Source organism: Ambystoma mexicanum, chromosome 6q (genome assembly GCF_040938575.1).
Source record: "Ambystoma mexicanum isolate Mex_15411 chromosome 6q, UKY_AmexF1_1, whole genome shotgun sequence".
Lineage (NCBI taxonomy): Eukaryota > Metazoa > Chordata > Amphibia > Caudata > Ambystomatidae > Ambystoma > Ambystoma mexicanum.
In genome coordinates this window covers 1,426,937,766-1,426,956,239 of record NC_090937.1, presented here as the reverse complement: position 1 = coordinate 1,426,956,239, position 18,474 = coordinate 1,426,937,766, and the positions used below count along the sequence as shown (strand labels likewise).

Genomic DNA, 18,474 nt, shown 5'->3' with positions numbered 1-18,474 from the left:
AGCACATCTCTGAAAATGCTGAAAGTAGATGTGCCTTTACCATGTGTGCAGAGTGCGTGGCGTGCTCGTTAGTATGTGTCAAGAGGAGATGCGTAGCTAGGATGTTCAGGGAGGATATATGCCATTCAAGTGGAGTGATGTGCTGTTACTATATGCCCAGACGGGATGTGCAGTTTGTATGTGGAGTGAGGGGCTCTGCACAAGCCACACAACTTTGATCTACAACGCTTTTGGTCTATGGGTCTGATTTTATGTATGCATTGGGTGTATGTGTTGGATAAGTTTTACTCTCTTGCAGAGGAGAAAACTCATTTTTACTCTCTTGAAATTGCATTTACTCTCTAATTTGAAAAATCATGCGTAAAATACTCCCACCTCAAAATATTGTCTGGAGCCCTGAGCGAAAGAGTGGTGAAGTTGCGGTCCAAAGCTGGCGAGTGGGGCTGTGGTACGGTGGCCTCGATCCAAAGTTGCATGTCGCTGTTGGGAGCCATGGCGTTGTGTATTTCGCTTCTTTCAAATTGCTGCCTGTTCATGAGACCAGTGCAGGAATTCATTGCGGACAGGTGGTCGCAGAGTCGAGGATTATGGTCGGACAAAATGGTCCTCTACGAGGGGTTGATGGAAGCCCTGCTTTGGTGGACTTGCACAGACCATCTGGTAAGGGGCATGCCTCTGGTGGAACCGGAGTTTCAGTTCACGATCGTGGCAGCCACTTCCCAGATGGGGTATGATGCGCACCTCGACAAGTCATAGGTACGGGGCCTATGGTTTCGGGAGAAGACATTGTTGCATATCAATGTGCTCGACTTGAGAGCGGTGCACTGGGCTCTGAAGTAGTTTCTCCCTCACATTCGAGGAGCAGTGGTGAGGGTGTTGTCGGACAATACTACCACTAATATTCTATTTGAGAAAGCAGGGCGGCACGCATACCCACGTCCTGTCAAAGGAGGCTAGGGAGGTCTGGCATTTGTCTCCGGCTCAAGGGATCCATATTGCAGCTTTCCATCTGCCAGGAGTTCTGAATGTTCAGGCAGACGCGCTCAGCAGAGATGCCAGTCAGCTGCACGAGTGACGGTTGAAGGCGCAGCAGGTGGCAAGAATCTTCTGAAAATGGGGGTCTCCTCCGATAGACTGGTTTGTCACAATGGAAACAGTGTCCGGAGTTTGCCAGCAGAGGGGCTCATCCGGGGTCAATGGGGGACGCGTTCTTGTTCCCGTGGACGGACCTCTTCGCGTATGCGTTTCGCCCGTTTCCACTGATTTGGAGAACGATCCAGTGGGTGCAAAAGTACTGGTGCAGGGTGATTTTGTTAGCCCTGTTTTGGCCCAGGCAGACATGGTTTTCAGATCTCCTTTACCTAGCGGTGGAAGAGCCGCTTCGTCTAGGTGCAGACCAAGATCTCCAGTTTTAGGGCGACGGCCGAGTGTGGCATCACGATCTGGAATCTCTCAGCCTGGCTGCGTGGCTCCTGACCACTCAGTTCAGTCATCTAGCTATCTCCCAGAAGTATCGTATGGTCATAAATGGGCGAGATTCTGTGCCTGGTGTGTGGGTCACCCAGAGATACAGCTTTTGGAGGTCTCTCCAACCCAGGTTCTCCTGTACTTGTTAGATCTTGCGCAAGGGGGCCTGGCGTTATCATCCACCAAGGTGCATTTGGCTGCGATTTCTAGGTTCATGAGAAGGCGCCATGCTGCTCCACTCTTTAGTGATTGCTTGGTTAAACATTTTCAGAAAGGATTGTTTTTGGACATTCCCCCCGGAGAAGAGATTTGCACCGGTGTAATCCTCTCTGCTCTGATGAAGCCTCCGTTTGAACCCATGTTGACAGCTTCCTTGAAATTCCTCTGGTGGAAAATTGCATTTCTGGTTGCGATTACCTTGGCCAGACGGGTGTCTGAATGTCAGGCACTGGTCATTGACCCACCTTTATGAGATTTATGAGGGAAAAGGTTCTCCTGGCTACTAATCCACACTTTCCCGGAAGTGCTGTCATCGTTGCACGAACTTGCTTTTATTGCCTTACCCTCGTTCTTTGCGAATAGGTCCACGCCTGCAAAAAAGCCCTGATATTTTATCTGAACCGTACTCAAGACTTTCGGAAGTCGAAGCAGCTGTTTGTGGCATTTGGTCCCTCCAACAAGGGGCGGTCTATTTCCAAGCAATGACTTTCCCATTGGGTCTCGTCTACAATTTCATTTTGTCACGCAAAGACGGGCTACGCTGTCTCTACGCGGTCCACGGCTTCATCGGCGGTGCTGTGGTCTGGTATACCACTCAAGGTTTTTTCCAGGCGGCTTCCTGGGCGGTGCTGCATACCTTCACCAGGCACTACTGTCTGGGCAGCAACATGTGGAAGATGGGCAGGTGGGACAGGCGGTCCTCAAACGCCCGTTTCAGTAAGGTAGGCCCTGCTGCTTTGGGGGTTTCTATTTGACTGTTTTGCTGGGCTTTTTGTTCTCATGCTTGTTAGTGGATATTTGGTTTGCCTGTAATACACTGCCACACATTGTTAATACAGCTATGCAATCTATTTACAGCATGTGAATCCATGAAAAATCCAATGCTGGAGAAGGGAGTAGTTTTTTACCTGTAATTCCATTTCTCTGCCGTTGGTATCTGTCCAGGTTTCCCCAACCAGGGTCCAAGGGGAACGTCCTGTGGATGAGCTGGTCAGGGAAATTTGCTAATGGATCATGCTAGCACAACACAAGGGAGCATCTTTCCATCCACGCACTCGATCTATGAACTTGGCATTTTAGGTCCTGAAGTCATAGAATGTGGCCACCTGAATCTTCCACAAAGGTGTTGTTTGGCAAGATTGGATGCAGTGTGCACTACCACAACACTGACCTCCTTGCAATAGGAACCCAACCTTTGGTATAAGTCTGTACTATGCAGGTTGGTAGCTTGTTGAGCAGCCAGGCTTATCTCATGAGCGGTCAATGTGAATTGTAGGGGAGTTAGAGATTCACAGTGACACATATTCAAATAAACTCTTACATTTTTTTTTGATCAAACAATTATTAATTTAACAGTCAGTTTGAGTAAGCCTTCTTCAGAAGGGGCAATAAAATAGTAACACACAAATACACTCCAAAATACACACTCTTAGTTTCTCTAAATCGGCAAGTACCCATTTGGGATGACAGACGCAGCCTACACCCTCAGGTGACTTAAATAACTAGGACACTGTGGACATTAATATATCACTGTTGCAATTTAGTGCAATACAGGAGTATGTCGCAGAAAAAGGTTTAGGACAAAACAAGAGATCTCACAAATATTCTGAAGTAGGTAAGTACTTGTGGTAACCCCCAATGCAAAGTAATTTAACCCCTTCCTGGAAGGAAGACAAAACCCACAGTCAGAGGGAAGAAGAGTCATTCGGGGAGCCAGGCCAGACCAAAGTCAATTGGGCAAAAGTCTAGGTGAGCTGAAGCACTTCTTGCAGGTAGGTAAAAGTCTTGCACAATGTTTTAGAAGTCTTTGTAGAAAAGAAGAAATCGAAGCAGGGTCACAAGCTGATTAGGCTTGTGAGGTAAAGAAGCTGTCAGTGTCTCTACAGAAGCAACCAAGACAAGTCTCGACTGAGAAAAAGTGAGGTTACAAAATAAGAGAGAAGTTCTCTTAGACTTTACAGTACCTTTGGTTAGAAGAAAAATGGTTCCAGCTGGCTTCTGTTCCTGTTCAGCTCTGCAGATCCTGTGTTCCTGGGCCTCGGTTGTGGTGACAAGAGGAGGACGTTGGGAGGACAGAAAAGTACCAACTTCTATTCAGTGGCACTTCGCGGTTTCAGCTCCTCGCGTCTCAGCAAATAGCACTACTGCAGGCTCGAGATGGGCTTTCCTTGCATCTGGGGTCCAGCACTCTGTTGAGGTGGCTCAGGCTCCGTCAGTCCTGCTTCGTGGGATTCCGCAGGATCCTCCTGGAGCTCTTGGCCAACTTAAAAAAAACACCCACAATCTGGTGTTCCTCTGCCTGGCTCTTTGGTTCCAGACCATAGCCTTTGTGGTTTCTTCCCAAAGTTGCACTAGTCTCTGTCCTGCTAGGGTGGAAGTGATGCTCCCCCGGTTCCCATATATAACTTGTATTGGATCCAACCTGCGCATGCTGGCCATTTTGAGTCTCGGGTGAAAGTGTCCCCCGCCGCCCCCCCACCCAAACAGCCATTCTTTGGCGACAATCAGGTGAGCCTCCTGGTAATACTTCTGCACATCCGGGAGCCTCAGGCCCCCTCCCACACTGATCTTGGCAAAGCGCTCATGACTCTGCAGGGGTTCTTGTTATCCCATAGGACCCTTATCGGAAGAGTGGCCCAATGCTTGGCATCTTCTCGTAACCTATTGATCACTGGGTCCAGGTTGCCTTCCAAGAAATTCCTGGGTCCCTGTATATCTATCTTTTTAAATAAAATGTATTTATTGTGCGGTAGCCAGAAATTGACTATTACCACATTTAGACAAGACAATACACAATAATAAAACAGATACAAAAATGTCATCAATCACTATACAAGCTAAATAACATAATAAACAAAACCTACATTATTGAGAGTCAAACAATTCAGTCTGTTATTAACTCTAGATCCTTCAGAACTCTTCCCACCTCAACCGAAAGAGCAATCTCATTACCAGAAGACAATCTCGCCCAAAAGTCGTCAGTACTAAGACTAGACACATCGTGAACAAATCTGTGTGTCTAGCCCTAATACTCCAAGTCCCAAGACAATTGGATAGATGTTTAATAGTCTGGACTTAGTTACTAAGGCAACTGTCACAGATTGGAAGAGCCCCCCCTTCCTTATCTCTAGTGGCTACAATTTCTCGGGTAGGAAGTAGGTTTAGGCGAAATCTCAGAAAAGAAGATCTAAACCAAGGGTTAGGCGACTTCTTTAGATAGGCCGACACAAATGAAATTTCAGTTTTTCTTTCACCTTTAGTGGATTCTGAAGAAGCAATTCAACATCACAGTCACAGCCTGACAATATTTCCAGAGATTTTTGCCCAAATCTATGCAGGTAGCCATTATTCCCCAATTGCAATTCTATAGCGGTTTCCTAAAAGAGGGAGTTCTTTGGAGGATCTAAGATTAATCTGTAAAGAGCCAACCACTTCCATTCCAGCCATGATCTGAGTGATGAAAGACCAAGTTCATATTGCAGGCAAACAGTAGGTGCGCAGTCGGGCAGAGCCAAGGTACGTTTCCATATCCTTGCTTCTATTATATCCCAGTCTATCTCCATAGCTACACAGTTGTAGTTCAAACCATATAGAATTATGGGAACTACCTTTCCTATGTAGAATCTTAGGAGGGGAAGGATAGAAAACTTGCCAAACCTGGAATTGATTTTTTTTCATATGTGCACCTAATTTCACTAGCTTTAGATCAATAGATAACAGCAGGCTACTCTTTGTTTGAAAAGATCTTAATGTGGCTCCCAGATAAGTTAATTCAGAGACAACCTCTACTGGAAACTGATCCAAATTCCAAGCAAAGTTCTTCACTATTTTATTTGGTCTCTTGAATAATAGGATCTTGGATTTTGTGGGCTTAATGTTTAAATTATTGATCCTTGCATAAGATTCTAATGCAGACAACAGATGTAGCAGCCCCACTTGTGAGTAGTCCGGGACTGCTACGTCATCCGCATAGGCTAACCAATTTACTCTTGCATTGCCAATAGTTGGAGAGATTGGGCCAATATCCTGCAGCCAATTAGCCAGATCTGCCATGAAAAGAATGAAAAACAGAGGGGGCTATTAAAGAACCTTGTCGTACCCCTCTAGCTATCCTGTTTGGATTTGAGAGCAAGCCCGATCTACCAAGTCTGACCCACATAAAGTTATTGGAATGCAATTCTCTCAGAATGGAAAGTAAACCAGGGGGGATACCCCAGGCATCAAGTTTTTCCCACAGTAAGTTCCTATCAACCGTGTCAAACGCCTGGGAGAGGTCGATCCAGGCTGCAAACAGGACAGGGCCTCCCTTGGGCCCTGTCCTGTTTGTAAATGACTTTGCAGCAAGACAGTTCAAAACAAGCCCATTCAATGAAGTAGATAGGCCCTTTCTAAAACCTGATTGCTGCTTTGGGATAATTCCCTTAGTTTTTACCCATGACTCTAATTCTCCTAAAATTATGCCTGAAAAGATTTTGCTATCGGCATCTAGCAGGGAAATTTGGCGATAGTTTGAAGCCAGTAACCTATGGCCCTTCTTGTAGATCGGAATAACTATAGATTGTTTCCAGGAGTCTGGGTTTTTCTTCTGGGTAATGTTATCAAAGAGTTGTTTTAAGATCTTAGCTCAGGTGAAAGGATCCAATTTTAGAATTGAATTGCTCAAACCGTTAGGGCCAGACGCTCTTGAAGCTGAGGATTTCTTGATTAACAATTCAAGATCTAAAACACTGAATTCAAGAGACCAGCTGGACAATAATTCCACAACCGGGCAGGATGGAACCTCCGAGTCATAGACCTTGGCAAAGTGGTCGATCCACACCAACTCCTGGATAACAGAATCCTGTTTCTGGTGAAGGGTTACCTCATTCGTTCCCACCAATGTCCAGACAACGGTTCGTTGTGTGCGAGCATTCTCGGGATCGTGATTCCCGGGAACGCTCGCACACAACGAACTCGCCGGACCCGGCCAACGATCGGCTTTCCAGCCCCCCTGGCGCCCTTATCTGGGAGGACCAGCCTACTGCATTTTGAAGTCCACCCCTTAACTCAATTGGCCTTGAAAAAGACTTTGGTTGAAAAACTTGTCAGCTGTGTAGCGAGTTACCATGTCAAAAACTTGTCATTCATTTCTACAATGATGTTTTCTTTGGTGCTAACTAACCAAAAATAAACACATTAATGACTATGACCTGACTGGACCATATAACTGATCAAATCGCACAACAGCGACCATTGGACCACCACACTCCTTATTTAATAGTTTTCCCCCATTAGTAAACTTTCTGATCGCATCACCTGCAGTATTAGAGAGCTCTTGAACATAGTGCGGGCCACTAGATCCCAATCATAGGAAATAGACACCTTCAACATAGCATGGTCATCAATGTTACCATCCTCCACAACCAAACTGCAGCAACTTTCAAAGATATTTCTTGAGGCAAAGAGGTAGTCAATTGTAGAGAAAGTGGTACCTCTGTGCCAGGAGGGGACATTCGGGATGTCCCCCCGAATGTTCCCATTCAGCATGTGGAGATTCCAATCCCGCATGAAATCTAGCCACATTTTGCCATTACTGGACTTCTGTTTGAAATTTCCCGACCTTGGGTCCAGAGTGGAAATACATTGAGAGTTCAAATCCCCGGCAATAAGAATATCATCTACCGGAAATCGCAAGGAGCATTCAACTAAACCATCAGATAGTGCATGCAAGAAATCACATAATGGGAGAACACCCGGGTTCCAATACAAATGTACTACTATCCAACTTGAGCATTGTGTAGCACTTCTTCTTGACAGTATCACCATAAGGATGCCCTGAGTAACACTAGAAATAATAGGAGGTTTTAAAGACTTAATTACTAGAAGCCACCAAGAGACCCCCCCTTTGGTCTACCTAACCCTGAACCCAACGCCAACTGCTGATGAATAGAATATCTGTATCTCTAGCTACTTGAACCCTACCTTTTCCACACGAAGGTGGAATCCCTTCGGCACAGCAGCTTTCCTGTCTCTTAACTGGCATGGCCACTGATTTGGTCCAGTTAACTTTAAGACCACTGTACCATCCAAATTCCTGCAGAGTTGCCATTAGCCTTGGGCTTTACCTCTCGGAGTCCCGCAGGTACACCAGGAGGTTGTCTGTGTAAATGGATATCTTCCAATTCCCCAGGCCATTTAAACCCTTGAATTGGTGGGTCTGACTGGATACATTGCGCCAATGGCTCAATTGCCAGGAGGAACAAAAGGAGTGATGGTGGGCAACCCTGCTGGGTGCTCCTCTGTAGTGGGAATGTACATGATATGTGGCCATTGTCCTTCATCCGGGCCAGTGGTTGCGTGTAAAGCAGATGCACCCATCCCACATAAAGTATGGTCCCACTCCCATCTTGGCCATGATGGTCCAGAGGAACTCGCAGCCCACGGAGTCGAAGGCTTTCTCTGAGTCTAGTGCCATGACCATGTGGGGCCTCTCCAGCTGGTCACAGTGCCAAGGCTTTGTGCAGCCTCCAAAGATTTCTCTGCGTGGCTCTACCTGGCACAAAACCATACTGGTCCGACTGTATTAGTCTTGTCATCAACGGGAGCACCCTATTGTCAAGGACCTTCGCTAGTACCATAGCCTCCACGTTCAACAGGAAAATTGATAGATATGAGAGGCATTTGTTTCCCATTTTTTGTGTATTACCACAATATTGGCTGTTCTCAAGTCCTCTGCGAATTTTCCGTTCTCTTGGCACTCGGTGAACATTTCTAGCATGTGTAAGTCCACCTTGCCCCAGGCACTTTTCCAGAATTTCACCTGGATCCCATTCAAGCCTGGTGCCTTCCTTGATTGTAGCCCCTGTATGGCCTCTGTGATCTCCTCTCTATTTGGTCTCCTCCAAATCTAGTTGTTCCTTTTTCCCCAGGCATGGTAAGGTAAATCCCATCGTGTATCTATCTCCATGGGTGGGGGTCCTGGTACCTCTGCATAATGCTTCTGATAGTAATCCACGAATACCCAGGCTATCTTGTCCCCCTCTGTGAACTCCCAAAATCCCCTACCCCCCCGTCCATCAGTGATGGCGTGTAATCCATCTAGCGTCTTTCTCTCTTCCTTCTAACCAGGCCAGCATATGCCCCTCATTGTCCCCCCAGTTCACATACTGTAGCTCTTGTATGCCAATAGGCTTGGCCGAAGCAGTGTTGTACGCTTCTCACAATGTTCCACTACTCTCCATCGTGCCCGTGATCAGTTAAAAGTACTCCCTCGTTCGCTCTAGGAGCGCCTTCTTTGTCTTACTTGCCTAGGTAGTAGGCATTAAATCTCTGTTCCCCACCCCCCCTTTCCTTGAGGTTCCCTCCACTATCATATACAGCGGAGCATTCTCCAATAAACCCCTGGCTAAGTAGCATTCCTCCCTTACTGTACCTAGCATTGTGAAGGGCGTTAGTAAGTAGTCCATGCGGGACATTGAATTGTGAGCCTCTGAAACGAGAACTGCTGCTGGTTCCTCCACCCATCCCGCAACCCAGTCACTGCTAGAAATGTGGCCAGGTAAGGTTTCACTCCCTAACACCCCAAAGCCTAATGGGATTACCTGGCCCCTGCAACAATCTATCCAAATACCTGTCGTGGACATAGTTGAAATCCCCACCTCACTGGTCTGTCCCATGTTCCACTACCGTCCCCTGTATTTCTTCCATAATGTCCTCTTGTAACAGTGGAGGGACGTAGATGTTGATTATTGCGACCGATTCTCCCAAGTCCCCCGTGAGGACAAGGTACCTCCCTCCCCCATCTCTGATCACCTTGTTTATGGAAGGGGATGGACTTGTGGATCAATATTGTCACCTCCCTAGACCTGTTGATAGCCTGCATTTTTCTACCGCGCATTGCCCCTTCCCTAGAAATGGGCACACAGTGCCCATCGGGTGGATCTCTTGCAGCAGTAGGACATCAGCATGTTTGTCTCTTAAATATCGTGTTACCAGTCCCCTCTTAATCTTATCACATCAGGCAGTTAATAAGCCTACATTTCATCAACCTCACTCCAACCACAGCTCAAGCAGCACCACTGGATATAGATCACATACTAGGAACTCATCGGTTACCTCTGTCCACTCTTGTGCAGTGCTAGCTTAAACTTTAACTTGAACTCCCCCTTGTGCCTCTTCCCTCTTTCAGTCACCTCCCTTCTGTCCCCCGCCCCCACCCTATACTTCACTCCAACTTTAAGCATCTGTTGTGCTTCTCGGCTCCCGATTTGGAGCTCAGGCTCGTCTTTTGGGGTGGGGGGAGGAGGGGCTGTGTATAGCGCCAGGTCTCAATGTGTGTCCCAAAGTCATGTTTTCCAAGCTAGTCCATCTCGGGCATCATCCGGATATTCCTGGTTGTGTCGCGGCTGTCGGCGGCCTGGGCCTGGACCTGGTCGTTTGTATGTTGAGGCTTTGCCAGTCAAAACCACTCGCCCAGTTTGTGGGCGACTTTGGATGTGGGTCCACGTCCTTCCCCTTCATGGGTATCCTCATCCGATCCATTCCAGGGGCTGAGGTTGCCTCTCCGGTCTGGTGAAAAAGCACACTCCCTGCAGACCAGATACTTTGTCGCTGGGAACATCATTGCGGACTTCAATCCTTTTTTACTAGCGTTTCTTGTGCACAACATCGAAGGATTGCCTGGCCTTTTGAACTCTTTTCTCTGAAGTCCGGGTATATGGCGATCCTGGCTCCATTTTACTTATGGCCATCTGCAGGATGGCATCTCTGTCCCTATAGTTAAGCAGCTTGGTGAAGACCTGTCTGGGTGGTGATCCTGGGGTTGGCTCTTTGCTTGTAATTCTATGGGCCCATTCAATTGAGAAGAATCTAGACCGGCTCTGCGGGCCCCATCCAGTCCTGGATCCATTCTTCTAAGAATAATTCCATAGAGGTGCCCTCTGCTCTTTCGGGCAGTACACTTTAGGTGCAGGTTACTCCTGCGGGACCTCCCTTCCCAGCCCTCCATTCTGTTCTCCATTTGTTCCGTCCTGCGAAGCAGGGCCTTTACGTCTCACCTCAGTTTAACCATCGCATCCTCCATTGCGTAAATGCGGTCTTCCGCCTTGGAAACTCTCGAGGTAACCTTGCAGGGGTCCCGTCAATCCCACATCCAGACCCACGCTGTCGATTCATGGTCCAGCTGGATCCTGGAGTCCTGGATCACTCTCAGGATGTCTTGTGTGGCAATGGGGTCGCATCCGTGGCCCCATTCCGCACTCTTTTCCTTCTGTGGCTGCTGTGGGGCATGCTCCGTTGACCTTCCGGATATGTAGGCCTCCATCCTTGTTTGCCCTCTGGGCTTCTTGGCCTTGTCTTTCTCTCTTGTCATGCTGCACATCTGCGGTGTCGCTGCTGGACTCTGGTGATTAGCACTGCTATAGGTGTGGGTCAATGGGGGTGCGTGGAGGGAGCGGATGCCTCCTCAGGTTGCAATTCCATACACCCCCGGTAGTGGGGGGGGGGGGCGTGTTACTGTGCTCTGTGGGTCCTTTGCGCACGTTCCTCTTGTCAGGCTGAGCCTCTACTGTGTCACTGCTGGACCCTGGTGATTAGCCCTGCTTTAGGTGTGCGTCGATTGGCTGGGGGGGAAGGAGGCTCCTCTTCTGGTTATTCTGCGCCCCCCCCCCCCCCCCCCCCCCGTGATGGAGTTGGAAGGTGTGGTCTGCTCCCAACCCTCCTGTAGCAGTTTTAGACCCTTAGCCTTTTTATGTGGTGTCCTACTCTTGCATTTCTTCACACTTATTGTGGAGTCTTTATTCACTCTGTATCTCCCCCCACCATGCATGCTACCGGTGACTGCCACCGTAACCCGCGGGGTTCACAGTGCGCTCCTGCAACTGTTCTTCCCAGCCTGTGGGCCTTCAGGTCCTCCCTAGCGCTCCTCTGCACTCTGGAGGCGGTGTTGCTTCCTCTCCCTGCTCCGGGCTGTGACGCAGCCCCTCTGGTTTATCAGAGGCGTGCACCGTCCCCGTAGGTGTTTTGTTAGTAGCAGGGCGGTGGAAATGGGGGAGGGGGATCTTGAGACCCAGACCCCGAGGCCGATGGCTACCTGTTCGATCTCCCCTTTTCTGCACTCAATCCCACCAGCGCCAGTTGCCGCACCGCCCTTGCACTCACCGCTGACACCAGATGGCTGATCTCTGGCTTGGGCGCATAGCTTCTGCCGCATTGAAATCATACATGCCAACCCTCCCGATGTGGGAGACTCCTGAATTTTCAGTGAAAATGTCATCTTTTTTCACGCTCTCCTGCCTAAAATAAAGCACCAGTGTATTCCTATGGGGGAAATGTCTCCTGTTTTCTTACACAAAATCTCCCTCACCCCAGGGAAACCGGGACTGGAACTCTACAGCTGGAGGTCTGCAGACCCTGGGTACGGCTCTGCCGACCACCAGAAATTACCCTAACAATTCCCAGCCTGTTCTGTTCCTAATGCGGGGTGTTGTCCGATCCTGATCGGTGCTCAGGGTACTCTTCCCAGCCGCGTGACCTGGCTTTGGGGCAGAGCGACCTCGCAGCACGGCTATTCCATTAGTTGCGCAACAGCACCCCCTGAAAAGTTAGTAATTCATATTTTTTGGTCTGCATATGATAGAAATCATTTAGAACGCCTGTACACAAGTGTTTCTAGGTGCGAAAAGCCCAGGAAGGTAGGACAGTGCCAGGACAAAACAATGATCTTACTAGGCCTTGTGACATTCAGATTGCGCAAGTGCAGGTGTGAGGGAGGGGAGAAGTGCCAGGAAGGGGGAAGTGCGGGTAATTCACAAGTGCTGCTGGTAGGTGGCTCGTAAGTGCAGAGAGTAAGGGGACTGTAGGGTTGCAGATGCAGACCCTTAAGTGCTAGGGGTGCCCGGAGACGGTGCAAGGGCAACCGACCCGAAGTTCAGTGGGTGGCCAGGCGACCAGTGTGCAGAGCCGTCAGGGACTCTGCAAAGAAGAGGTAGCGAAAAAGCGGAAGCAAAAAGGAAGGTCTTGAGTTGCTTCCTGGACTGGAGGTGTTCCCCACCCCCCTGCTTGTAGAAGCGTCTGACCCTCAGAGTTGGAAGTGGATGAGCGGCTGGCTCCAGAAGGAAAATGCTTGGGGTGCTCTGCCATGCTCCGTTTAATATGGTCTTTTAAAAAGAAAGAAAATGATTTTCCTCATTTTTGCAGCGAAGAGAGCCATTTATAGACTGAGATTAGCCCTGTTGTAGCATCTTCATGGGGACATGTATGTTTTAGAACCCATTGCATGAATAATGCAGGCTGGGCAGCTTCACATGCACATTTAACCTAAATGTTACAGCTACCTACAATTAAAGAGAGGAAGATGCTCCTCCGGGATCTGGAAGCAAGATATCGCCAAGCCATTTCACTCAATGTTCCGTTTTTGAAAACCTTTTATAGACCAATCACAAAACCAAACTTTATTGCCTTAAGGATTTCACGATTTTAAATGTTATTTTCAAATTGAAAAGTTACACGAGACCACTTCTGAAATCCCAGTGCTTTCATTCATGCATCTGAAATGTACGGAGCAAGATTCAGATGGGTGCAGGAAAAGCCTTGCTTATACACTGGAGATTTTTGCTTTTGATGCCATGTACTGATGGCAACGGATTTGCAGGAAATACAGTTCTTGTCCAAGTAAAATGATCAGTTACCATGCGACCAGATGAATATCTTGATTTAGATTTTAATGGGAATAATTCATATTCATATTTGATTAGAAATTATCTTGACTTGAGTGGTTGATTTGGGTCGCCTTTAGAACTCAGTAAGAAATAAAATCAATATTGATTGAAATAAAGCCACTTTTCTATTTTATTTTTTCCTGGTTACATTCTTTTACATTTTTTAATGATATATAGTTTGTTACAAACCTTTACCCAAACACATTTCCATGTATCAATATAAACACAAAAATCCCACATGATTTTAATTTACATCCCAACATTTCATCTTTCGGCAATTAATACACTACCTTTCCATGTAACCTTAAAGTTGCTTTACCTCTGTGAAAATATCTGTTAAAAAATTCACTAAACCACAACAAAAACACTCCCACCACTCCTCAATATCAATCCATGGAGCGTTTGATATCAAGTAGCTCAAGTGTTTTGTTCTTTGTGTTTTCAAGGGCGCTTTATAAATTCAAATAAATAAATAAATACACTCAGCTCAGAAGATCTTTCAAATTGTTTGTGTGCACACATACTAAATCGAGAGTTCATTCTTGTTGTCTTGCAGAGAGAACTTTTTGTGTGAATTACATTCATCCTGAATCGGAGAAATAGATTTCTCGGCATAGGACACAGACATTTTGTCAGATACTGGGTATTCTATTTAACAATCTGCCGTGTATTTTTGCCAGTCTCCCTAATTTAGACAATTACATTCGTTTTTCAGTTTGGTTCCAATCAGCACATCAGTTTGTTTCGTTTTATTGGGATTTGTCTTCAATTGTCTTTCACTGGAGTTAATGTCCTTTTAATATATGTTTACAGTTTGTAGGACATGCTGATAACACTGCATCATAGGTGAAATTTGGTTTCTTTTTTAAGATCTCAAATTGAGTCTTGCTGCCTTCCAGTATGGATTTCCTAAACAGGTGAGCGTTCTACATAACTCGCCCGTACATGGAGAGTAAACCCAACTCCCATCTGATTGTGGCTATTGGCAAAGAATTCTGAAGACCTAAGATCTTTTTCCAGAAGCAACCCTCCAATACGCCCCACGTTTTCCATGATGTTGTGAGTGACGCTTCTGCACCACATGGACTGGAATAACTTTCATCCTATAGAATTCAATCACAGGGAAAAAGAGAATTTACCATATGTTTTATGGAAAGCCTGTGCCCAACATGTCGGGCTTATTATTTTCCTTTTCAACTCAAAAATTCCTGCTCAATCATCTCGATTTGAATTAACAAGCATGCCGAGGTATTTTGTCACTTTCACAGTTCACAGAAAGTCGTTGTGCAACCCCTGGCGAAACAGTCGTCTTTTCTGCCTTGCATGTTTTGAAACACCAACATTTCTGATTTTCCTGTATTGATTTCTAGATCATTCAAATCAATTTAAGTCTACAAGATGGCCGAGCCTCTTTATAGACCAATTGGCATTTTGGATAGCAAGACTAAATTGTTGGTATAAATCATCCAACCTAATAGATCACCATTCAATCTTGGTGGATATGTTACAGGATCATTTAGTACATGTTTTAGGTCGGATATATACAAGCTGAACAGTTCTGAAGCCAAGGGGCAGCCTTGTTTTACACCTTTCTGCATAACGATATTCTTTGATAGTTGACCGGCAGAATCTAACCGTTTTTGTATCCTAGTGTCTGAATGTAATTAGATGATCCGAGCCAAAAGATCTTCTGGACAATTCCAGGCTCTTAATTCTTCCCAGAGCAAGGTCCTGTTGACACTGGCCAAAGCCTGTTTAAGGGCAACAAAGGCTAGATACAAGAGTCTTCCTGATGTCAACGCTCGAATCTTCAGTGTATTAAGTAATAGGAGATTTAAGTTTCATTCTACCCCTTGCACAAAACCGGTGTGCTGTTTATCAGAATTGCCAGATTTTGTAGCCCAATTATTAAGATGTTTCAGGAGGGTTGTGGCAAACCGTTTTCTCAGGACATCCAGTAGTGCGATTGGGCGATAATTTGTAGGGTTCGCTCGCTCTCGTTTTTTTTAAGATTGGCACCAAGATTGCACATTTCCATGATGGCTGTAGACGGGCATGTGATAATGTTTAAACAAGATGAAACAAAAGTCAGCCCAGTGTTTCGGATTTGTTTTTAATGGCACATTTATTTTTCTTATATTGGATGGCGGGTGTAGCGATTTGCTTGGTTAATTATATGAATATTTGAATAAAGCTTTGATAAAATATCTGTCACGTGGGTAAAGATAGTAACTTGTTGTTCCCACAATGTATTTCTGGTTTACACCAAGCATGTGTTGAAGGTAAAAATGCAGTTACTTTTGGTAAGCATGCCCTCAGTATTTTAGATGAATGTTTTGCAACAATCATTGTCCCAGCCACATAAAGGCTGTGAGCACATGCTGTAGGTGGTTGAGATCCATTGTTTTGCAAATAGGTGGCCAATGCCAACCTACTAAGGGATTTGGTGCACCTACTAAGGGATTTGGTGCACTTGTCACACATTGACTTCTTCGCTTCCGCTCTAAGGCTCTGCTCTTTTTCTCCTAGGAAGAGCAGTAGCACTATGCCACTGTTTCAGACTTTTTGATTAGACCCTTCCTTGTCTAGACTACAGCTCTGGTGTACTTTTCTTTCAGGACTGCTCTATAGCTGGGCCCAATTTCCAGATGCCAACACAAACCAGTGTCTTCATTTCTTCCTCATCACTATACTTCCACACCTTAATCTCACTGCATATCTTAATTTCTTTGTTGAACAGTTTTTTTCTTTTGAGTATGGATCATCACAGTATCCATTCAGCTGCTCTACCAGTTGCATTGTTTTTGTGTTCCGATAAGATTCCTGCTCTTACTGTCCTTTGTACAGGGGTTTGTAGCCTTTTTTCAGATCATTAATAATTGAGCAGTTTTAAACATGATTTTTGTAGTCCATCTCTTCGCAGCTCCCACCCACACACTTATCTTGTGCCCTATATCTTTATGATGGCGATTTAGTGCAAAACAAAATGGTGCACCATTTTTTATTTCTTTGAATAGTTCCTTGGCCGTTATAATTGGATGTCACTGATACATGGACCAATAATGAAAATCTTCTTTCCCTCAGTGGATTAATGAAATTATCCTGGTTTCGGAATGACTTTTGGGGCATCCTGGTCCTCCTTTAAATCAGATGGGCCACGTTTTACAACCACATTGTAGCTGTAGTACTCCAATTCCCTCATTTATTTTCCGTTTTTATTGTTACCGCTTATTCCACTGAAAAACGTCACTTGTCATCCACAGTATCTAAAGCCTTCCTTCCAGTTTGATCAGCCACCTCTTTAGACCATGGCACAGTTTTATGGGGCCTTGTGCAAAATCAAGGACACGGAAATGATTTGCCAGTCCTCTGCTGGTCATATCTGTACCTCTTTTACTTAGATTGTGTCGCCCACAACAACATAACAGAATCCCAGCAGGAGACTTCACGGTCTGGTCTCTGAAGCCTGGTCACTTACAACTGGAGTTGGTCCTGGGTTCTTGGGTGCTGGGAACGACCGATTTTGTCAGCCATATAAGATAGAGTTCTGGCGTAAACATTCTTAGTAGCGGGACAGCAAGGTTGTCGTGAAGATGATTTGGGCATTTTTGGGATGGGAGTGTAAGGTGTGCTCTGTACAGATCTGACTGGGACAAAGTGAAAGTGGAATTAGCTGGGAATGGGGAGTTCCAAGCAATACCAGTAAGTGACATTTCTCCAAGTAAATTGAGCACCTCTTCGTTCAGCCATTAACCAGTCAGAAATGGAATCTTCCACCACATATCTTTCTCCTTCTCCCCACCCACTATCAATTCCTGCTTTATTCAACTATCTTCATGCGTTCTCCCCTTCAGTTTGCTAACCTTTATTTTTTTCTTAGATATAGCAAGTCTTCAAGGAGTTTTTGCCAGAATGTTTTGTCATTCTGATGGAAGAGGGTACATTGTACTTTATTTTGGGTCCTATTTGTTTTTTTGTGAGTTTCCTATAACAGAAACTGTTACTTGATCTATAAAGCTTTTAGCAGTACTCCTGGTAAATAAGTTTGGTCTTTGCAATATGGAGCAGAATTCTTTGTTGGCTGGTCTGAATGATGTGAACACATTGTATGATAATACAGGCCTCCATGCTCTTTTGTCTAAAATAATCTGTGAATATTTTGATTTGTGATGCTTTCATGGATAAACAATGAAACATCAAACATCAAATATCATTTATCTGTAATATGATCAATTGATCAAAATGTGGCATTGTATGCCTTTTTCTGGGGCTAGTTTGTATAAGCAAGCAGTTAATGTTTACAGTCAATAGAATTTCGTCTAACTGTCTTTCTGCAGCTATCCTAAAAAAAACTCTCAAACTATCTGTGACATGCCAAGTGGTCATTAGTCATTCCATACACTGATTCTTCTGTAAATAGCAATGTTTATTTTCCCTCAGGGCAAAAGAAGAGTTCTTGGCAATATCATGTTCAGTTTTTTGGAAATGCCCCCGAGAGAGCTTGGATATCTGAAAAAAGTCTTGTAACGTTCAAAGGGTCACAACAATTTGATGAACTTTGCCAAGAAAGTATTAAATTAGCAACTACTAAAGCTGAAAAAACCAAGGTACAGTATTTGTTGCCATATCTGTTGCTTGTTCGAAGTGTTTCTGTATCTTACAGTTTTGTGTATTGTAAAACGTCTGCCCTTTTTATAAGGGTTTTATTGTTTTCAATTCAGGTAGTTAAGCATTTTCAAAACACTACATAGAACTGTATGCAATGGAGCAAAAGGTTTGCATTTCACTCACACATGGAATGTACGCAATGCTGTACAACCTAATTCATGTACATTATTTCACTGCTTCTTTCTTGCCCCAACAGCATTTTTCTGGACACTTAGAATACATATCCGTAGTGTCTCTGCAGTGGTGGTCAAGGGAAAAACATCTGCAGGGGAAAATCTTCACCACCCCCCTAGTGGAAGCTACTTTCGCCACAGACGCATCACTGACTGGGTGAGGGGCTCACCTCCTTCAACAGATGGTGCACGGCGTGTGGTCCCCAGCAGTAGCATCCAATCACATCAACCTGTTGGAACTGCTAGCAGTG

At 45.6% G+C, this 18,474-nt stretch overlaps 1 protein-coding gene across 4 annotated transcripts in view; it reads left to right on the top strand.

Moving 5' to 3' along the window:
• The window catches only part of NSD2 (nuclear receptor binding SET domain protein 2), a 1,742,450-nt gene that overhangs the window by 131,754 nt on the left and 1,592,222 nt on the right, over positions 1–18,474 (top strand). For all 4 annotated transcript variants that reach the window (XM_069632133.1, XM_069632132.1, XM_069632134.1 and 1 more), the window contains exon 4: positions 17,823–17,989. In XM_069632133.1, the coding sequence (XP_069488234.1) occupies positions 17,823–17,989 (167 nt within the window). The remainder of the gene's footprint in view (positions 1–17,822; positions 17,990–18,474) is intronic.